Below are 21768 nucleotides of genomic sequence, written 5' to 3'. Positions count from 1 at the left end.
GACAAAGTACCTCCTCATAGTGAGCACTACATCTATTATACCTAACTTAATGGAACTCAAGAAGGAAAACGCTAAACTTCTTACGTTTACATAAAACAAACGCATACATGTATTGGCTATAATTGTGCGGTTCATTATATGCAGTATTTTGTTCATTTGAATCAATAGTTGTGACCCTAATTTCTGTACATTGGCACCTCCATGACACTATATAACAGCAGAACTATTCGTATTGTATCGTTAGAATACCATAAGATGGAAGGCCACTCAGACTGGTTATGCTACATAGACAGGTCCCTGGAGGAACACTATCCTATCTTATTTGATCAATACAAAGAACAGTGTCGCACTGTCGCATCCTTCAGTACTCCAAACTGCTTCGCTGTGTACACTGTCTGAAGTCAACGCACGTCCACCGTGGAGGGCGACTGCGCGCTCTCGTAACCATGTCGCCATTTTGATTCGAAAAATATGACTGAGTTTTTCCTGCTTTGCATGCTAAACTTAGCCCCGCGTTTGAATTACTTTGTGCGTGAGTAAGAATCATACACTCCATCTGAAATAACGTCTGTTGTTACCAATGTCAAGTAGCCATAACTGTTTGGGAACCGTTTATTTGATAGACTTCAAAACACCATTGGACTAACGTTAGCTAAGTTGAGCTAGCTAACAGTAGCTGTCGCAGACTGACCCCTTCTTCAAAACAAATCACTATTCGCTCACAGGCTAATGTGTGGAAGCTAACGCGGCTAGCTCATAGTTAGCTACGGACGTAGAAGCTCGCTGCTGGACGGGAAACTTAACTACCAATCTAAGACTAACGGAAGGAATAGCAGCGGGTTTTTCAACCAAAGGTAAGTTTTGGACGAAAAGGTCGCCATGAGTTCGAGCAACGATCTCACGTTAACTCTGCTGCTGCATCGACAAAGTTGAGTCTAAGTTGGAGAGCTATTTAAGTTAACTGAGCTGAGTAACGTTACACGTTAACTGTAGCTAATTAACGTTAGCTTACGTGCTAATCAGGGGAAGGAGGGACTAACGTAAAGTTGGCTATATTGTTTATTTGATTAACTTTGTGCCTTAAACTCGCCGATTAATAGTGGTTTAATAAACTAGTGTTAGCTAATCGGCTAACGTCGCCGTAGGAATCTGTTCAACGTTAGCTGTTCGATTACTTAACACGAGTAACATAGTCGGTAAGTTACGTTTAACAGTTGTAGTGCCAGCGACATGAACGTAACTTGTTTCCTCTTTGATATGTTCTTTGGAATACTGCAGATCTTAAACATGTTCTTCCTGTTTGCTAACTAACGAGCTGGAAGTTGTTTAAGTTGTTCTTCAGTGCAACCATTCGGAGTTAGCTGAGGCCGACAGCAACGAGTCCCTGCTGCGTTTCTGAAATCAAGTAACGTAAAACACGGTTCATTTGTGCGTTGCTTACGGATGGATAAAGAAGGAATGGACCCGTGCTTAACAACTGTGAAGCATGTAGTTAACCGTGATCTACCGTGTGTTTTCTTTAACTTGTATTATTTGGTCGTGGTGTCTCCACTGAAGTTGACGTAAACAGAAATCTGAGCTCCTACCGCAAGTCAGTTGACGTTCACTTCATGCCAAAGCTACAGGAGCTCAGTTGACATTGCTTTAACAACACACCAGTGTGTCTCTAATTGTTTGACAGTCCTCATAAATGGGGGATTTCTTCCCTACCTATTAAAATATTATTTTGGTCTATGGTTGATCTATAATTTTTAAATGTATTCATGTATCATTAGCCATCACAACATAATGTGAAGTGCCTATCTCAAGTTATCAAAGTTGGAAACACTTGCTGATTTAGTTGGACAGCCAACAAACTCAAAGATAATCAATAACGTGAATGGAAGAACCCCTGGATCTCTTAACATTTGTGAAGCAGTATTTACAAACGTAAAAACGTAAGGTTTTCCGACTACCATGAATAAAAACAGATTAGCACATTAATGGCAGTTACTTATGGTATTTTGTAGTTTGGCTTTCTTGAAGAAATGTTACTTGTTGTCCTGAGATTGTACTCATGGTTGAATGCACTTATTGTAAGTCGCTTTGGATAAAAGCGTCAGCTCTTTGATATGTAAAGTCACTGGCTTTTATTCTCATATGGAACTGTCAGTATTTTGATTATTTGGTAGTGCATCTCAAAAGGTGTCAAGTACAACATGAAACATATTCTGTCACCACTAGTTGCATCTTCTATATTTGGATTCAGCAAGTAAAGGACAGTTCATGTTCAAGTTCATGTAAGTGTAGATGGAATTTCCTTTTGCTTGCTTTCACTGCTTTTTAACTGTTTGCTCACAACATCCACATGTCTGCCCTCAGTATGTGCCATTGTTCCTCTTTTCAATGTCTGTAAATGTACCAGTAGACTGTTTTTGTTGAGGTTGCCTCTGCTGGGTTCTATTTTGGATGTAAAGTCAAGCATTTGCTTTCCTGCTCAGTGTCCACAGGGAGCGTTCGCCGGGTTATTATTGCACTTGTGTACTCTGTAAATGTATGCCAGATGGACGTTGCTGCTGCTGCTGCTGCATGTGCATGGAAGGGTCCTCCTAAGAGAAAGGGGGAAAAAAGAAAAGAAAAAGGAAGCGAAGGAGGAGGAAGCGCTTTGATTTCCCCCTTCAGTTTTACTTCCATGATCAACAGTTGGTAGCATGTTGCTCAGAGCGACACGTTAGCTTTGGTGAAGCCGGCAGATGTCATTGTTTTCTTGTGTCGCTGCTTCGTGTGTTAGGTGGTCGTGTGTTAGTTAGCCGCCACGGTAACCACACAAGGAAAAACAAACTGAACATGCTTGCGTTGTCACAAAAGCATCAAATAGCTATTTTTCATAAGTTAAGATGCATTCTCCTTTCACCATCATCTGATAGTCGGCATTGAAAAGCCTCTGCTGATGGGACGGGAGAAGTAGATGTTGACCAACTCTTGTTAGGCAGTTGTACAGAAGGACGAGAGTGCACACGTGTGTGTGTGTGTATGTGTGTGTATGTGTGTTGTATATTAGTGTAGTTCTAAACAACAAGTAACATGCCAATTTTAATTTTTTTTTTAGTGTCGGCATGGTAATTGGCCATAATATTTACCTAACATGTAGATCAACTTTATGATAACATCTGTGTACTAAAGCTTGTAGCTTAATTCATTTTCATAAAATAAGTAGCGTAAAAACTTGTAGGTTTGTCCTGAATATTCCCGTTGTGTTGAGTTAATACTTAATTTAGCCAAATTTGATCTATTTGGGTGGTTATTATAACCCTAAAAGGCACGTCATTTCAAAAATTGTATTTTATGTTTTGCTAGATTACTGCTTGTAGAACTTTCTTCCCAAATGTCATGTTACCATACTGACTGAAATGTATAAACCATTACACTATTTCTATATTTCACCATTACATATTATAACATGAAGAATTCTAGATGTGTGATCCAGTATTTTTCTGTACTTTTTGTATTTTTGACTACAATTTGATGTTTGAACATAACTAGTACATTCACGACATAATTGTGTATAAAACATATGTGATGTTGTTGAACAGGTTAATACTGGGGATGTCTTTTAAATGAACTTTGCCCCTGACCCGTGCAGATGGTTCAATGCAATGCCTTTCTTGAATAATATTGCTGCAAAGAGAAGGTAAAGTTATATAAATCAGTTGAACAGCTCTGCATTAAGAAATCTAGCTTTGCTCTGATGTGTCTGTCGTACAGTCAAGAGCTAGAAATCATCTGGATAAAAAATCAAATAACTCATTGATGTTCAGTGAAACAATAAAAGTGCTTTGAGATGTTTTGAAAGTGAATTTGTTTGTTTAATGCAACACATGGTTCCTCCATGTTATCATTCACTTATAACATTGATGTAAAATGACATCTGAATGGATTTATTAACACATTGTCTGTCATTTCTTCTAAAATCTTGGTGATCTAATAACCTCTTCTGTGTTTCGTGTGGTGCAGGTTATGGTGAGCCTCTTGGCGTCTCATCTCCTAAAGAGGCCTGCGTTTTAAGAGGAGACCCATGCTGATAAATGCCAGGCCTCGCCACACACACTGCGCAAACACAAATGCCTGCCTGCCCGTGGGGGAGGTCTGATTAAAGATATCCACATTTCATCCACTGGTACGTGTGAGCAGTTTACTGTGTTGCATTTTTGTAATCGCACAGTCCACTAATATTTACCTTGACCACAACAATGCAACTGTTGTCCTTATTGTAAACAATGAAGTATTCTGAATACACTGGCTACTGGAGTTGCCAAAAGATGTATTAACCTGTTAGAGTTCCTGATTTACCTTTTTTTTTAAATTGTATAGAGCACAGTTCGTGACTGAAGATGTCACATCAACATTACGTCACAGCATCAGTTACCTCCAGTATTTTAACATCACTCAAATCTTCTATCTTTTTGATAATGGGATTTTACCTTTGTGGCCATACACTTGCATATTTAGAAACAGTAGAAAAAACTTCAGTAAAGTCTCCATCCAATTTCATACATGGTATAAACGGGAAAATAATAAATGGGAATAATCCATCTTAATTTGTTCATAATTATTATAAAATGTTGTTTACAAAACATTTTTATTGCATTAATGCAATAATGTTGCAGCCCTTCTAAACATAGTCTGTGATATAAAAGGACTTACTGCAAGTGATAGTGCTGTCTTGTTCCAGATATTATTGGTTTAATCCTCCACCTTTACATTGTTTACATCCATCTCTCTCCCCTGCTTCCTTCCCCATCTACACCTCCACTCTTCCATTTCCTACCCCTTTCTTTTGTTGTTCTGGCTACTGCTTGCCCCCCTGTTTCCCCCCACCCTCCTCACCTCTGTTTTTTTCTTTTACCTTTCCTTTCTCCTCACTCTGCTGTCCCCGTGGACCAGGGCTGTGTCCCCCATCCCAGCGGCCACCATGTTTTGGAAGTTTGACTTGCACACCACCTCCCACATCGACCAGCTGCTGGACAGGGAGGACGTGACGCTGAGAGAGCTGATGGAGGAGGACGACGTCCTGCAGGAGTGCAAGGCCCAAAACCGCCGGCTGCTCCTCTTCCTCTCCCAGGAACACTGCATGCAGGAGCTGGTCAGCCTCATCACCACCGAGCCGCCCGCCGACCTGGAGGAGCGGAGTCGTTTCAAGTGAGTCCTCACAGCCACAAAAGATGATGCCAAGGACTAGTGAGGGCTCCCAGGAGAACCATGTGACTGTTGAAAAAGACAGTGTGTGGTTATAGTCAGTGCCACCATTATAAACTATTACAAGGCAGAATTGATGTTGTATTTGATTGTTATCCAATTTTTATTTAATTGAACTTGAAAAAGTTATCTGATAAAGAAGAAAGGAAATACACTAGATTCCCTAAAATGAATAGGAAACTAACTTTAAACATTATTTAATTTCCTCTCATCGTCTCTTTTAAAAAATACCCATTAAGATTAGATTTTGATATAATCAATTCTTTTGAAATACCACCTTAAAATTTATAATTGTACTGACGACTTCTTCTCATTGTCATTCTGTATTTCTTTTTTTAAAGGTTTCCCAACATCGCTTGTGAGCTTCTGACATCCGATGTGTCCATCATAAACGATAAGCTGGGCGCGGACGAGTCTCTACTTGAAGTGCTCTATCACTTCCTGGAGCAGGACCCACCCCTCAACCCGCTACTGGCCAGCTTCTTTAGCAAAACCATCGGCAATCTCATTGCCAGGAAAACCGAACAGGTATATTGGAAAAGGTCATGGCTTGAGCAACGGTTTCTTAATTTGTAAACAAGCAGTCGCAAGCAACGTTAATCCATTGTACTGGATAGCAAAACACTGACGTACAGTACAAAACAGAAGTGTGGGGTTTTGGAATATTGCACATTCAGATTCACCCAGCTTGGTGCTGCTATGAGGAACCTAAAATATTAGGGGGCTTTGTTTTGTTTTCCAGGTGATTACCTTTCTAAAGAAAAAGGAAGGCTTCATTGGTCTGGTGCTGAAACACATTGACGCCTCTGCTATGATGGACTTACTGCTTCGACTCATCAGTTGTGTGGAGCCTGCCCCCTTGAGGCAGGAGGTCCTCCATGTAAGCGCTACTGTACTTCCCATAAGTAAACGTCAGCCGTTAAATGTTCTCCATACGATATTCAGGGCATCAATATAGCAGCAAACGACTATTGTCTAAAGCGATATAGTGGAGTAATGTCTACCTCAGTAGAGAAGGAACTCACTAATCTGAGTTTCTCTGTGCGTTGTTTACATGGCCGGCCGCATGTGCGTGTGCCCTACTGGAAATCTCATGGCCGCTGTTCTGCGAGGATACAGCTGTTACAGCTGTCGTTGTGGAAGCACAGCGCCCACCCTCCGGTTCTCCCCTTGTTGTTTGCAGTGTTAGCACGCTATCTGTGAGCCCTCGGCTCAGCCGTCACCATGTTGAGAGCCATGTGGAGGCAAGAGATATGCTCTGAATTTTGTATTGAGCACATTTTAATATATCTAACACTATTTGTGTCGTTCTCTGCCCCCCCCCCAAGTGGCTGAACGAGGAGAAGTTGGTACAAAGACTCACAGAGCTCATCCATACCGGCAAAGATGAGGAGGTGAGTTTCCTGTCACCATGTTGTCATGACGCTCTCTTAGTCAGATTGAAACGCTATATTTCTGTTCATATCCATTAACAATATTTAATGGAGTTAATGAGGTTTTTCTAATTCATTGATTTACATTACAGAGACAATCAAATGCATCGCAAACGCTTTGTGACATCATCCGCCTTAGTCGAGACCAGGCCAATCAGATGCAGGAGAATATGGAGGCCGACCCACTATTGGCTGTACTAGAGTCGTAAGTATACAATGCCTCTTGGTTTTGTGTTCAAAGAGGAAACGTGTCCAGTGGTGTTTAGAGTGAGCGTGTATTGAAAAACCTGCCATTTATCTGGCTGCAGGACACTCAAAACAAATGAAAACCTGGTGCTGGATCGGCTTTGTTTGATGACTGAGCTAGTCACACCCTCTGCTTCCCATCTGCTGTTGGTTAATGATGTCACATAATTAGCAGGTTCCTTTCATGTGTTTTGTGTCTTTGACTCAGTTTGACGGTAGACCTGGAAAGAAGTGAGTTCTTACATGTCGACACAAGCAAGGAGTGTAAACATACGGAAACACTCCTGAGTCGTCCTTGACTCCCAATGTGGAGCTCAGAGTTCTTTAAATAAGTGTTCTGTGTACAAGGGTTTGCTGGCAGACCCTGTTTGACAACAGTTTAGATTTTTGTGAAAGTTTGTGTCCTTCATAATGTGTCCTTGGTGTAAAACACGTAATCCATGAGTTTCCACACATCTGTAACAACAATAGCAAAGAAATGCAAAATAACTTCCAGTGTTTAAGAGGAGAACACCTCAGTACTATGTCTACATCGTCTAGTTTGGGTGTTCTTGCTATTTGATATACCCTTGTCTTTCAGGCAGGAGAGTGTAGCGGGGCTCCTCAAGAACATGTTTGAGGGGGAGAGGAGTGAGGCCTCCATAGTTAACGGAACTCAAGTGCTACTTACCTTACTGGAGGCCAGGCGGTCTGGGTGAGTGAAAGTGTTTCCTGTCAGGTTTTTCATTGTCAACGCTGGGAGCTTTCACGTCTGATGTTTGTATCTGCTTGTGTGTCCCAGGTTGGAAGGGCTGATGGATCTGTATTCTCAGGGTTATGAAAGGTCTTACACTGTCAACAGCAGTATTTTAAATGCCATTGAGCCCCATTTAAAGGACTTCCAGCAGCTTCTTCTGGCTCCCCCAAAGGTAAAGCCAAATAGTCATGAAGCAAAATACACTCTAAACATAGGCACTTAGAAATGGTATGGTATGTTATTAGTATGTGGTTGATTTGGTACAGTTATAGCATGACAACTATAGGTTCTTATGTATGAAAACAACGTTGTGCTTTTCACATCGCTTCTGCAGAAAAGTGCAATATTGACGACCGTTGGCGTTCTCGAGCAGCCATTGGGGAACGCCCGCCTTCACGTGGCCAGACTGGTGGCCGCCCTGCTGCAGACCAGTGCCCCCAGTATCTGCCAGGAGCTCTGCAACCTTGCCACCATGGAACTACTACTGGTAGGCTAAAGCCTGGCTTGACTCTGCACACTGAAACTCTGTAACTCCTCTTTCTCATTTCACACAGTGAATCAAATGCGTTTGAGCCCTCCCTATTTCTTTTTTTTTTTTTTAAAGAACAATACTTTGCCCGATTCCGTTTGTATGTTATATCTGTAAAAAGTTGCGTCAGATTTGCACAAGGTTGGTCGTGAGGCAGGGGAGCACTGATTACCTAATCACACCACCTGACCAAAGGGCAGTGGGTGTTGCTTATTTGGAGCAGGCTCATAGAAGACATTGAGCTTTGTGTGTCGCGTAGCAGAGGGGATTTAAACCCTCCATGAGCATGGGCTCACTGGAGAAGTCATCTCTGGTCCAGATATTACCAACATGTCATTTTTAAATGTTAGATGGGCACAGAGTATGTGGGGGTTGAAGAAATTGGCTAAAAACTTAGTTTTATTGGTATATATTGACATCTGTACGGCAGGTGTCCATCAATTCAGTGCTGCTTACAGCTCTGTCTTGCACGCAGCATTTCAACATTTCTCTCTCTCTCTCTCTCTCTCTCTCTCTCCCTCCGAATAGGATCTGTTCTTCAAATACTCCTGGAATAACTTTTTGCACTTGCAAGTGGAGCTGTGTGTGGCGGCAATCCTGAGCCATCCTTCCTCGGATGAGCGGCCCAGTCCCGTCCTCCAGAACCACGACGGGCAGCCTGTGGCATCCAGCCATGAGGCTCAGGAGGAGGCAGTGGAGACGGGCAGGACCAGTGACCCACACGCCTCCATCCACAATGCCCTCGTAGCACATGTAGGTGGCTTTAGCAGTTTGACGTCCCGACTTTGCCGTCACAAAAAACCTTCACGGCTTTTGATGCTCGGCCTCGATTACTCCCACACTCGCCTTCATTCTGTGTTTCTGTTCAACCTCAGCTCTTCCAGAAGTGTCAACTGGTCCAGAGGATCCTTGATGCCTGGGAGGAGAACGATAAAATACAGTAAGCATATCTTTAAGTCCACAAACACATTTGTATAATAAAAGAATATAAGTTTATATGACTCCTAATAACAGGCTAATGACGGCATAAAATATGATATGGCGACAGACATTCAGCGCTTCATTCAAAAGCCTCCATTGACTGTTTTTTTTAGAAATGACATTCGTTTCAGCCATCCTAAAATCTATTCTTTTTTTTTATGCCTCTGCGTGAACGAGATCTCTTCAAATTTGGCAGAACCAACGGCCTGGTCTCAACGATGAGCGATACCATATTGGTGGTCAAAGGGCACCATGACCTCACAAGCTTTTTTTCGAGATTCCATATGCTAATCACAAAAACAGGATCAAACATGGATGTAAACTGTAACTTAAAATTTGGTGGACGCTCTAATGCTAGTTGGTGTTGAGTGTGATTTTAAAGTAAAGCGAAATATATGCAGCAATATTTAGATGGGTACCCGTTTCTGATCTGAACCTGATTACCGTGGCTCTTGAAACCCCGCAAATGGTTTGCTGCAATATCGGTGGTTTACAGATTAGTCGTGACGAGAGCAATTGTGGAGCTGCAGTGAAGTTCTATGCCAAATTCATCGTATTTGTGAATCTTAGGAGTGAGGGCGGCACCAGGAGAGGCAACATGGGTCACCTGACCAGAATTGCCAACATGGTGGTCCAGAACCTGGAGAAAGGACCAGAACCGTCCCAGATCACTGACCTCATGAAAGGTAAGCAAAGACTGCGGCCGGCCGGATTCCAAATGTGAGTTAACAGAGGTGGAGTTGACTGAAAAGTTAGTGAAAATGAATATCCCCGTGTTTGCAGAGCTGCCAGAAGACTGCAGAGGTCGCTGGGAGAGCTTTGTGGACGAGACGCTCCGAGAGACGAACAGGAGGAACACCGTCGAGCTGGTGAGATGTCACTCAGTCGCACTTGGGTCCTTCTGCATGCAAAGCCTTCTTTTAACTTCCTCTTGTTTCCTCTTCTCTCTCAGTTTAAGCCTGATGTGTTCAGAGATGCCTGTTAATCAGGACATGACCGAGCAGCCCAGCACAGTGTCAGAGCAGCTTCCACGCAAATTTGATTTGCTTTTTCAAATGTCATTGAATAAATCCAATCTTATCAGCAACAAAATGTCAGAGGTGTTGTTTTTAATTGATTAACAACAATCACTTTGAAGTTTTGAAGTGAGGTCACAGAGAGAGAAATGTCTTTACAGGAGAAGGAAGCGGAACTAGGCGTGTTTTATAATTACAGACGGGCATTTGTTTGCATTGCAAGAAAAATAATTAGCTGCATGGAAGTGGGATGGTATTCATAAAGACTAATAGTATGCATCCTAAGATGAGACCTAATGTAGTATAAGGCTCCGTGGAGGAGGATGCTCTTGGTGTAACATAAAAAGAAAATAACTTTGTCACTGTTCCATGATGAGTCTGATGGCACAGCACAAATACTAGTCCAGAGTCCATTTTTTAAAGCACTTAAAAGTGCAGCATGATGTTCAAATGTGCCTCGTATAAAGTTGACCAAACCCTCTGCACTGTGTCTTGCAGGTAAGCACCCACAACATGCACTCGTCCAGTGAAGACGACGACATGGAGAGCCCCTTCCCCAACGACCTGTCTCTCCAGCAGGTAGGGTAGACTCCACTAGGGAGACCACGGGGGACACCCCTGTTACTCTTCAATTAAAAAAATATCCATAACGATATCACCCTTTGACCTTCCCAGGCCTTCTCTGACTATCAAATCCAACAGATGACTGCCAACTTTGTGGATCAGTTTGGCTTCAACGACGAGGAGTTCAGCGAGCACGATGAAAATATCAAGTAAGTGGTCAAAGTCTTAGTTCACCCCAAATCCAAACTACACATTTGTCCTATTTGCAGTTGATGTTTAGCGATCTAGATAGTTTTGGCTAACCGATACCGCTAGCTCACCTAGCACACTGAGCTAGCTAACGCTACAGCCTAGCCGAGGAGGACGCCATTAATGTCTACATCCTGCGTTGTCACTAGCCTCTCGTCCAGGAGGAGTGGCGCAGGGATACGGTTGGTGGGTTTAGTTGGGTTGAAAGAAAATAGTTCCTTCATGAAAATGCTGTGGATCATTTATTTTTAAGGTTTGAACAGAACCCTATACCTCCTCACCACAGCGTATTCCCTCTTAAAAACTACTACTAACTATTTGAGTTTATGCTTGTTGTATTATTGTGATACTTCAGTGTAGGCGTGTTACTTTTTTGTTACTAAACCCATTCACTTATATTATATTTTAATATCATCTTGTTCTCTTTCCTCAGTGCCACATTTGATAGAATTGCCGAAATAAACTTCAATCTCGATGCTGATGATAATAGTGTAAGTGTTTTGCTGTTGTCCTTGTCTTAATTATTAAACGTGTAACGATCAAACTTAACCTGCTCTTACTGTCAGTGATATATAGTTACTGCTATTTATATAGTTACTGCTAATTGTTCCTACAACAACTGACTTAGACTATCTGCATATTAGGCATCGTTGCAAAAAGACTAACTTCATTACAATGTTTGTGCAGGCCAATGCGGCTGCTTTTGAAGCCTGCTGTAAAGAGAGGATACGCCAGTTTGATGATGCCGAAGAAGAGGAGGACATTTGGGAGGAGAAGGAGATGAACTATGCAACACAAGCTAAATCCAGAACAAGGTAAACCCTGATGGTTTTCTTGTTTTTGATCCTGTCACAGCAGTTTCTCGAACACATAGCGTTTTGTCGTCTATCTTTTAACCCTTTCATCTCTTCGTTGTCTCACTCCACCAGGTTTGGGGTCTCCCAAACCTCAGAGGAAAGCCCCAGAAGCAGCATGGAGAACGGAGGCAGAGAGCGGGACCATGGATCTGAATCTGATGAGGACGAGGACTGTGAGCAGCAGAACACATCAGAAACAGGTCGGTTAGAGGACAGCAGCTACCCACTGAACACAGACAAATCTCATGGAAACCTAGGAACTTTGACAATCGTCTCTTGTCTCTCGTTTGTTGGTCTTGTCTCCAGGTCCAGGCTGGACAGCACATTTCAGGGACTCTGGAGGGAATGCAGCGTCCCAAACCCCAGCAGGGTGGGACAGCTCATCCAGGAGTGGAGCAGAGACGCAGGGAAGTGGCTGGGCCAACTTCACTGAGTTCCAGCCTTTCTCCGGGTGAGACGCTAACATGTGGACCCAAATTAGCAGGTCTGCTAGGTGGTCTTGAAGAAGACCAATGAAGGACGATGTATTTCCTGATTGTTCCAGGGGGCAAAATGTCTCTACTCTCGGGCTAGTGCAACTTAAGTTAAACACTCGATCTCCTTTTGCACCTCTACATGTCCTTTTCCTTCCATCCAGCTCAAACAGAGCAGTAAACACACAGCTGTTCTTTAATCCATCGGTCCAATTTGTCTAATCTGCATGGTTCAGGAAACGCATAAGGGACTTTTAGATGCTGACAGTAGGTTCTCCGGTTCCATTGTTCCTGGAACTTATTTTACCAATCAATTGACCTTCTATAGAGGGTTGAGCTATAATTTTGGCGAGAGAGATTATTGTAGGATCAACACGTTGTTTGTTAGTACAGAGAGTGTGCAGGACAGTTTCACATTGTTTGGCCTGGAGGGAAACTTTGGCTGCAGAGGGACAACCTTTTAAAGAAATGAGTAAACAGAGCAAACTCTTCATTCTTTACCACTTGTTAACGCGGCTCTCTGCTTCCCTCTTGTCTGCAGTACAGAGAGTGATCCCAGGTGCAGCTCTCCTGTGCAATCGGGCAGCGGTGACGCAGAAAACCCAGCCAAACCAAACCACGAGAAGAGTGGTGAGTGTTTCCCTGCCTCCACAGAGCTCAGCATCTGTTAGAGACCCCAGAACGACACATCACAACTGATTAGAAGAACACAAGCTCATGTTTTCTGTCTGTCTGCAGAGGTGAGCGCCTCCTCTGAATCTTGGCCGGTGGGAGAAGGGAGGAAAGCTCCTCTCGTGGCCTCAGACAGCAGCTCCTCCGGGGGATCCGACAGCGAGGAGGATGACAAAAATGCCAGTGCTGCTCCTCCCGCCGCAGCCGTCGCCTCGGGAACAGCCGGCGCCCCCGGCAACAAGACCGCTGACCTCAAAAGGTTTGCAACTTTTTAGCTGATTGGTGAAATCCCACTCTGCAGCCACACACAAAAGCTGCTCTGTGTGTGTAGAAACATCTATATTTGAAACATAATTACCACATTGAGGTAATTATAGACCGGACTGGGATTGAAATTACTGGATTCATTCAGTTTTGCCTTTTTTTTAAGTTAAGTACATCCTGAGAGCGTCTCTGGTTCTCGACAGAATCTTGAGCAAAAACAAAGATTTGCGACTTCAGAAAGTAAAAGAAGTTTGTAGCTTGACAGCTGAGTCGTTATTGGGAAGCAAAGGCAACGTTGATACCTTTTGTAGCCTATTTTAATTATAGCAACGAGTGAACCAACACACGGCGGCGAGAGTGAAACAGACCCCAGACTCACTCTCTTCTTAGAACTGGGTGGTAATTATTAACTCCTTAACGGATCGTTAACCATTAACCTTCAAGATCAGTGCCTTGCATGCAGGGCTGCTGGTTGAAGAGCCTAAAAAGCCTCCCAGCAGCAACAATAGCCGGTAGAAGCCGGAAGAAACCTTCAGGAGAGCAACAGAGGAGGATCCCTCTCCCCGGATGGACAGAAGCAATAGATGTCATGTGTACAGATGAACAGCATTACAGAGTTACATAAACACATTTCATGAATATGACAGACATTATGCCTCCGACACAACATCATGCTTGTAGTGGGTGGTGATTTCAGAAGGATACCGGTACGAACCACTGCTTTTGTTAAGAAAACCCTGCAGATAATCCTTTGGTGCAAATATTAGGTTACCTCGATGACTCGCACAGCTGCGGTTATCTAGGAGAGTGGAAGAATTTGAGTGCAGTGTACGTGAATCCCAGGATCCTTTGTGCTTTGAGCCCAAAATAGAAACGGTTGTTCTCTTTTACTGAGGCTGACAGGTTGCAGAGTCAAAGGTCAGCCACGGAACAAAAGGGAAGCAAAAGTTCAAAGACACAGACTTTACTTGAACCTGAAAGTATAAGTTTGTGTGTGTCCTGCAGTGAGGAGAGTCCGGTGTCTCTGGAGAAGCTCTCTCTGTCGGATCCTCCCAAAGCGTCGGAGCAGCAGCCGGCTGAGGATTCACCCGTAACCACGCCGACTGACAGGAAGTACGTGCCCTTCTGTTCACACTGTATACAAGTTTGGGTTGTGCTGAAGTTAGGGCTGTCCTCCACCAAAGAAGCTCTTCATAAGTGTGGTCGTGTTTAACACATAGAATATTCCATTCAATCCAAACGGCTTATTTAAGGGCGCGGGGCGCTGGAGCCGATCCCAGCTGTCACTGGGTGGAGGCGGGGTTCACCTGGACCCCTGTGTGCCGTCTGCACCACAGACAATATAATCAAAATACTCCATTTTAGTGTTCCACACAAAAACACCACTTTAAATCTTGTTCACCAGAGATCATGCAGCATGAAAAAGGCGTTAAAACGACTAATTGACTAAAGAAATCCGAGTCGTCTAAGAACCAAATCTGGACCGCCCTAATAAGGACATGCAGTAACTCTTTGGTTACTCATTCTGAAGAAATGTAATAGATGGTAACGAAATTCATATTTAGTATTTTTGGAACATTGGTCAGACTAATCATTTGATGACATCACTTTGGGCATTTGGAACTTGTGTTTGCATCTCTTCACTATTTTATGATATTTTATGGAGCTAAAGCGCCGCACAGGAAGCGTTTCCCGCTGCACCAAATGGGCCTTGACCGTTAGTTGACCGTTGATTAGCTTCACAAATGAACGGCACTTTAAAGGCGTAAAAAGAGATCGTGAGGCTGTAAGGGAACTCCAACGCGGTCACATGAGCGTGAGTCCACACAGCGACTCAATGTGATGACATGTTGTACTCTCACCTGGACACTGGTTAACAAACGGCCTTTTTAAATGTGGAAAAGCTTCAAAGTTCACAGGAGGGGGGGACTAAAGTATTTAATATCGTAGAACTACATGTTGTTCTCTTTTAAGCTTACAAACCTTATTTCAGACATTTGAGTAAACCCAACGGGACAAAGGCTTCCTCCTCATTCCTGCTGCTCACTGTTAACCACAGAGAGCAGCGTGTGTCTAATTCTCAGTTCTTTGGAATTAATTTGTGTAACTGTTTGTGTAACGGTTCCTCTGTTCCTCTGTTCCTCTGTTCCCCAGAGAGGAAACGCCACCGCCCCAGGAAGTGTTGGTCAACGGGCCGGTCTGAGCCCCTCTGCTCATCGGTGACAGAGTGACTCCTCCCCTAAATAACCTCACTGCAACTACGGTGTTTTTTTTACTGAATCACTCGGCCATGTTATTGGACCTGGACACTGCCAATCAACACCAATAATGAGGCAACAACAAAAGATGAAAAAAAAGAAGAAAAACAAGAAACAAAACCAACAGACAGAAGAGTGTAGAGGAATCATCTTCAACGCCTTTTTTTGATGTTGCACATAATTAAGTGCGGTTTTAATGTAGCAGCGATCTTTGAAACGACAGAACTCGAGGGGTAACATCATCATCATCATCATCATCATTATTATTTTTCTATGTCCTGAAAGATTTCTCTCCTGAAGCTGTTGGAATCCCATTGTTAGGGATTTTACATCGTCACCCCTGAATGGATAGCACAGGCTAACTTTTAATGATGCCTCAACAATAAATACTTTTTTTTCTTTTTGTTTTTTGAAAAAAAAAAACCATTTTTTTTCTTCAGGCTTAAGAAAAAGCACTTATGCAGCCATTTACTGTACATTCTAGCACAATGCAAGTGTTCCCCTCATCTCTGCTGGCTGTCCGTCTGTCCTCTCACCCAGATCAAGGTTCTTATCCAGTGGTTCCGTTTCTGTTCTCTCTCTGGGTCCGTCAACAGGTCTGAATGTTCTGAGGTCAAGGAGGCGGTGGAGGGGCAGGTCGTTGAACAGAGCTCTAATAGTATTACTGTCTTTTGCTCATGTGCAATAATGTCAATTAGCCATTTATATTTAAAAATGAAATTCACACTTTTTTTTTGTCTTTTTAAAAAGAATCAATCTAGCGTTGGAGATTTGGTGTAGTTTGGGGGCCGATAAATTTGGATATAATCTCAACTTGATCGTTCTGATTTTAAATTTTTTTTTTTTGTTTCTTTTTAGTGCATGTATAACCGGTTCTCTGTTGACCTAGCTAGTGAGCTAAGACCTTCTGATTGTATTGACCTTTACGTTCTTATTGCTATCCCCCTAAAATCAACCAAACATTATCTACCTATATACAAATATTATCTACATTTAAAAGTAATTTTACAAGCAATCTTGGGATTACTATTGTGTGTTCCTTTTTGCTCTCTCTCTCTCCACCAAGCACTTACTCACAGGGCAAGAGTGGCATCTGGTAAGAGTGACGCTGTATGTTTGTTTTTTAAGTTTTTAATTTTATTTGTTTCTTAGCAGCAGGATTGGAAAGAGGGCAGGTCTGGGTTCTGCAGAGCTCCAGGCCTCTTTGGTGTACTTACTTCAATCATTTGACAGCGATCAGGTTCTACGATCATTGTTAAAAAAAAAAAAAAGAAATTTGAAATTAAAAGTGTCTGGTTGACCACATTAATACCAAAAGCTTTGCTTTGCCCGTCTGGTTGTTGTCTTTCCACCTCTGCAAAGATCCAGCTGCCTGTTGTGAATAAGACGGCTCCTCTGGTGGATCTCTATCTCCATATGAAGATGATAAAAGGGCCGACATGTCCCCACAGAGCACATACTCCAGAGAAGAGGCTCACAGGGAGGTCAGCCACTAAAACAACATACAACTGAGATATTATTTTATGATACAGGGGAGAGTTTAGAAGTGTGGCTGTACTTCTATAGACAGTGATGTATTTTAGACACTTTAAACTTTCTATCAGTTTAATTTACTTTAGAAGCTGTTCTATCCATCTATGCTCTCTTCAAAGCCACAAAAACAAGTATTTTATTAATAATATATCCTTTATTGATCCCTGTGGGTAAATCCTTCTCTGCATTGTACCCATCCTTAGTTATTAAGGAGCAGTGGGCTGCAGTGAAGCAACTGGGGAGCAACTGGGGGTTCAGCGTCTTGCTCAAGGGCACTTCAACGTGAACTATGGGGAGATCGAACCGGCTACCTTGTGGTTACAGGACAACCACTCCCCCTGAGCTACAGCTGACATCACAGAACAGATGTTGCAGGTCGACATAGTTTAGTTTGTATTGTGTGACTCTGGTAAACCAAACTGACCCTTAAACTCAAGTCACAACAACACAGGTAGTAATACACCGACTATACATAAGTACCTCATACAACCACTTAAAACTTATCTGCACTATCCCTTTAAGAAAGGATAGAGACGTGTAGGCTCCCGGGAAAAGCTTATGCCAGGGTGCTGGAGAGGAGGCTCCGACCGCTTGTCGAACCTCAGATTCAAGACGAACAGTGCGGATTCCGTCCCGGTCGTGGAACAGTGGACCAGCTCTTTACCCTCGCAAGATTACTGGAGGGGTCCTGGGAGTTTGCCCAACCAGTTTACATGTGCTTTGTAGACCTGGAGAAGGCTTTCGACTGGGTCCCTCTGGGTTTTTTGTGGGGGGTGCGGCAGGAGTATGGGGTGCCGGACCCGTTGGAACGGGCCATCCGGTCTCTGTACGCCTGCAGTAGGAGCTGTGTTCGTCTCCTCGGTAGTAAGTCAGACACGTTCCCGGTGGGTGTTGGCCTCCGCCAGGGCTGCCCTTTATCACCGGTCCTGTTCGTGACCTTCATGGACAGGATATCTAGGCGCAGTCAGGGGGCGGAGAGGATCCGGTTCGGGAGTCTCGGGATCGCCTCTCTGCTGTTTGCGGATGATGTGGTCCTGTTTGCCTCCTCGGACCGTGACCTCCAGCATTCACTGGGGCGTTTTGCAGCCGAGTGCGAAGCGGCAGGGATGAGAGTTAGCACCTCCAAATCTGAGGCCATGGTGCTCTGCCGGAAACCGGCGGATTGCTCCCTCCAGGTGGGGGCAAACTGCCTACCCCAAGCGAAGGAGTTCAAGTATCTCGGGGTCTTGTTCACGAGTGAGGGTAAGGTGGAGCAGGAGATCGACAGGCGGATCGGTGCGGCTGCAGCAGTAAAGCAGGCTACCCAAAGTGTTGCGGGTGAGAGGGAGGCCTGGGTCGGCCTGCTGAACCTGCTGCCACCGCGACCCGACCCCGGATAAGCGACTGATAATGGATGGATGGAGAGCCGTGTAGGACTCAATGTTTAGTCCCTAAACCACTAACCAGGTTTATATTACTCTTATTACCACTTCCCAAAAGGTATCTTTATTTTATATACATTTCTGAATTCAAGGCAGCCAATATGAAATTCAACTTGTAGACACTTGAGAGAGGGAATCCATCCCAGTCAACAAGCAACAGCCTTAACGTGTTTCCAGCCTTTTTGCTGACATGAGACTCGGAACCTCACTCGCATGAGATTCTGAACCTCACTCAAATGAGACTCGGAACCGCATGAGACTCGGAACCTCACTCACATGAGACTCGGAACCTCACTCACATGAGACTCGGAACCTCACTCAAATGAGACTCGGAACCTCACTCGCATGAGACTCGGAACCTCACTCGCATGAGACTCGGAACCTCACTCAAATGAGACTCGGAACCTCACTCGCATGACACTCGGAACCTCACTCGCATGAGACTCGGAACCTCACTCAAATGAGACTCGGAACCTCACTCAAATGAGACTCGGAACCTCACTCGCATGAGACTCGGAACCTCATTCAAATGAGACTCGGAACCTCACTCGCATGAGACTCGGAACCTCACTCACATGAGAGACTCGGAACCTCACTCGCATGAGACTCGGAACCTCACTCACATGAGAGACTCGGAACCTCACTCGCATGAGACTCGGAACCTCACTCGCATGAGACTCGGAACCTCACTCACATGAGAGACTCGGAACCTCACTCGCATGAGAGACTCGGAACCTCACTCGCATGAGATTCGGAACCTCACTCAAATGAGACTCGGAACCGCATGAGACTCGGAACCTCACTCACATGAGAGACTCGGAACCTCACTCGCATGAGACTCGGAACCGCATGAGACTCGGAACCTCACTCGCATGAGACTGAACCTCACATGAGACTCGGAACCTCACTCACATGAGAGACTCGGAACCTCACTCGCATGAGACTCGGAACCTCACTCACATGAGAGACTCGGAACCTCACTCGCATGAGACTCGGAACCTCACTCACATGAGAGACTCGGAACCTCACTCGCATGAGATTCGGAACCTCACTCGCATGAGATTCGGAACCTCACTCGCATGAGACTCGGAACCTCACTCGCATGAGATTCGGAACCTCACTCGCATGAGATTCGGAACCTCACTCGCATGAGACTCGGAACCTCACTCGCATGAGATTCGGAACCTTACTCAAATGAGACTCGGAACCTCACTCACATGAGAGACTCGGAACCTCACTTGCATGAGATTCGGAACCTCACTCGCATGAGATTCGGAACCTCACTCAAATGAGACTCGGAACCGCATGAGACTCGGAACCTCACTCGCATGAGACTGAACCTCACATGAGACTCGGAACCTCACTCACATGAGAGACTCGGAACCTAACTCAAATGAGACTCGGAACCTCACTCGCATGAGACTCGGAACCGCATGAGACTCGGAACCTCACTCGCATGAGAGACTCGGAACCTCAAATGAGACTCGGAACCTAACTCGCATGAGAGACTCGGAACCTCACAGCAGTGGAACCAGCGGTCAGTGCGCTGCTCCGTATCTACTTCTACGTCATCAGCTGCTCAGCAGCCAGCAGCCAGACGGAGGAGCACAGCGGAGTGTTCCCTCAGGAGTCGGAGACAGAACCAAGCGGTGCCACCGATAAGCGAGCAAATGAAATAAACCAATATTTTTGGAGATAACAATTCAGTACATTTGCATCCATGTATTCATTTGTGACGTTTTGCTTTACAAAGTTATGAAACCATAAAATCCGGCGTGGTGGTCGAACATCCTGATCCCAGTGGGGCGTATGGCTCATTGAGGGCAGCCATATCTTTGAACATGTACTGTGGCTTTTTGGATACATCCTCCTTAAAGTATGTTCATTCAGCAGGTTGCTCATTTCTAACCTACACGGTAATTAAAGACAATAGCTCAACCTGTTGTGAGGTGCACACACTTCTTTAAGTCGACATCTTTTGAGCTCCTCCCCAGTGATGATGCTCCGTCATGACTGGAGTGTCCTCCTGGGTTTATCTCGGAGTTGAAAGAAGTCCCTCTCCATCGAGACGGTTTGCAAACTGCTTCCAACTATTCATTGTCGACAGGATTCTCATGTTCTTCCCGTGGACTTGTAGCCGCTGTCTACGGGCTTTGGAGCAGGTCACAGCGTCCTTGATCCAGATGTGCGTGTGCCTCTAGGATCAGAGGGATTGTAGTGCCTTCATTCAAAGGAGGCGCTTTGTCTTTGCAGATCGTCCTCTGGTGACACCGACGAAACATCCTTTGAGGAATCGGATCTCTTGAGCAGGACTTTTTTTGTCCTTCTCATCCCTGATTTGCAGAGGGCTGAACAACGGCTGTGCAGCTGGGAGGACTCAAGAGGACCGGTTGACTGAGCCGTTTGGAGGTTTCCACGGTGACGACAAGGCGTGTTTGTTTTCACTTCATCGCGTGTACGCATGGCGTGTCTTTGAACTCAACCAGATGGACTGCTCATGGTGACCTTCAGCTGCTGTCCTCCACCTCTCCTGGAGCTTCAATACCACACGGACACACACGATTATCGTCATGGCAACCACAACTCACACTTTAACTCCTTGGTGTTTTGAAGTTACCCTCATCATCATCTGCACTACCACCATCAGCAGATTCAGTATTTTGCTTTTTCTCTAGGTTGAGATGAAGCCAGCTGAGCAGATTTTAAATATTCATTCATATTACTATTTGCAGCTGTTGCAGGTTGTGTTCATGGATTCTGTGACGTCAGTGTCAATAGCAAGGCCACCCTTCCTTTCTTCACGTCATATTCATTTGCGGCAGCATGCACAAGCAACTCTACTTTCCTGGCTTCATTACATTGTTGCATTTAATCAATTTGTCCACTTTTTTAAATCTGTGTGATGAGGTTTTCTTGTTAAATAGAAACAGTTATGATCACTCATCAGCTGGTATTTACGGAAATAACGGCCTGTTAAAAAGGAAACTCGGTTTACAAATATTGCCTTGATTGTCATGCGTGCAGAAAAGTTGCTCTTTTGCGTTATAGTTGCTCGTCAATTGTCAACGTCGACGGGTTGCTCTCTTTAAATCGATTTAGTTGCAGCAGCTTCCGGGTTTCCTTTGAATCCTCTCGGGCACGCGCCCCCCCAGCAGCCCACGTGACCGCTACACCTCTTTTCTTTTATCGCACCTTTCCTGATATGAAAAGGCGGAAATGGCGTCCTTCTTAAACTCCATGAAGACGTGTTTCTACGTGCACGACGACGTCCGTGTGACGACGTCCGTTCACTCACGGTTTG

At 44.4% G+C, this 21768-nt stretch overlaps 1 protein-coding gene across 5 annotated transcripts; it reads left to right on the top strand.

Moving 5' to 3' along the window:
* The first annotated feature begins 299 nt into the window (after positions 1 to 299).
* ppp6r2a (protein phosphatase 6, regulatory subunit 2a) lies at positions 300 to 16818 on the top strand. Of its 5 annotated transcripts, none has more exons than XM_034526853.1 (25): positions 300 to 532; positions 726 to 854; positions 3994 to 4156; positions 4924 to 5178; positions 5577 to 5763; positions 5978 to 6115; positions 6564 to 6629; positions 6761 to 6873; positions 7495 to 7608; positions 7696 to 7822; positions 7985 to 8137; positions 8708 to 8932; positions 9055 to 9119; positions 9731 to 9846; positions 9917 to 10029; positions 10675 to 10755; positions 10852 to 10949; positions 11423 to 11480; positions 11677 to 11804; positions 11919 to 12046; positions 12153 to 12297; positions 12861 to 12949; positions 13058 to 13250; positions 14261 to 14368; positions 15410 to 16818. In XM_034526853.1, the coding sequence occupies exons 4-25, from the start codon at positions 4952 to 4954 to the stop codon at positions 15456 to 15458; spliced, it is 2721 nt and encodes a 906-aa protein (XP_034382744.1). In that variant the 5' UTR covers positions 300 to 532; positions 726 to 854; positions 3994 to 4156; positions 4924 to 4951; the 3' UTR covers positions 15459 to 16818. The 5 variants fall into 5 exon arrangements, with proteins under 5 accessions (XP_034382744.1, XP_034382743.1, XP_034382747.1 ...); XM_034526856.1 differs by having other exon boundaries at positions 364 to 532; positions 9944 to 10029; positions 15410 to 15924; XM_034526852.1 differs by having other exon boundaries at positions 300 to 854.
* The last annotated feature ends 4950 nt before the right edge of the window (positions 16819 to 21768 follow it).

The sequence above is a fragment of the Cyclopterus lumpus genome, chromosome 23 (genome assembly GCF_009769545.1).
Source record: "Cyclopterus lumpus isolate fCycLum1 chromosome 23, fCycLum1.pri, whole genome shotgun sequence".
NCBI classification, from domain to species: Eukaryota; Metazoa; Chordata; class Actinopteri; order Perciformes; family Cyclopteridae; genus Cyclopterus; species Cyclopterus lumpus.
Note: the sequence above shows the minus strand (reverse complement) of the source record. Positions and strands in the feature narration are given on the sequence as shown.

What these genes read in the sequence shown, in the direction of transcription:
- ppp6r2a (XM_034526853.1), top strand. Translation starts at nt 4,952, where the DNA reads ATGTTTTGGAAGTTTGACTTGCACACCACCTCCCACATCGACCAGCTG. An exon ending in GAGGAGAACGATAAAATACA is followed by an intron (nt 9,120 to 9,730) that starts GTAAGCATATCT and finishes TGTGAATCTTAG; the next exon opens with GAGTGAGGGCGGCACCAGGA. An exon ending in ACCAAACCACGAGAAGAGTG is followed by an intron (nt 12,950 to 13,057) that starts GTGAGTGTTTCC and finishes GTCTGTCTGCAG; the next exon opens with AGGTGAGCGCCTCCTCTGAA.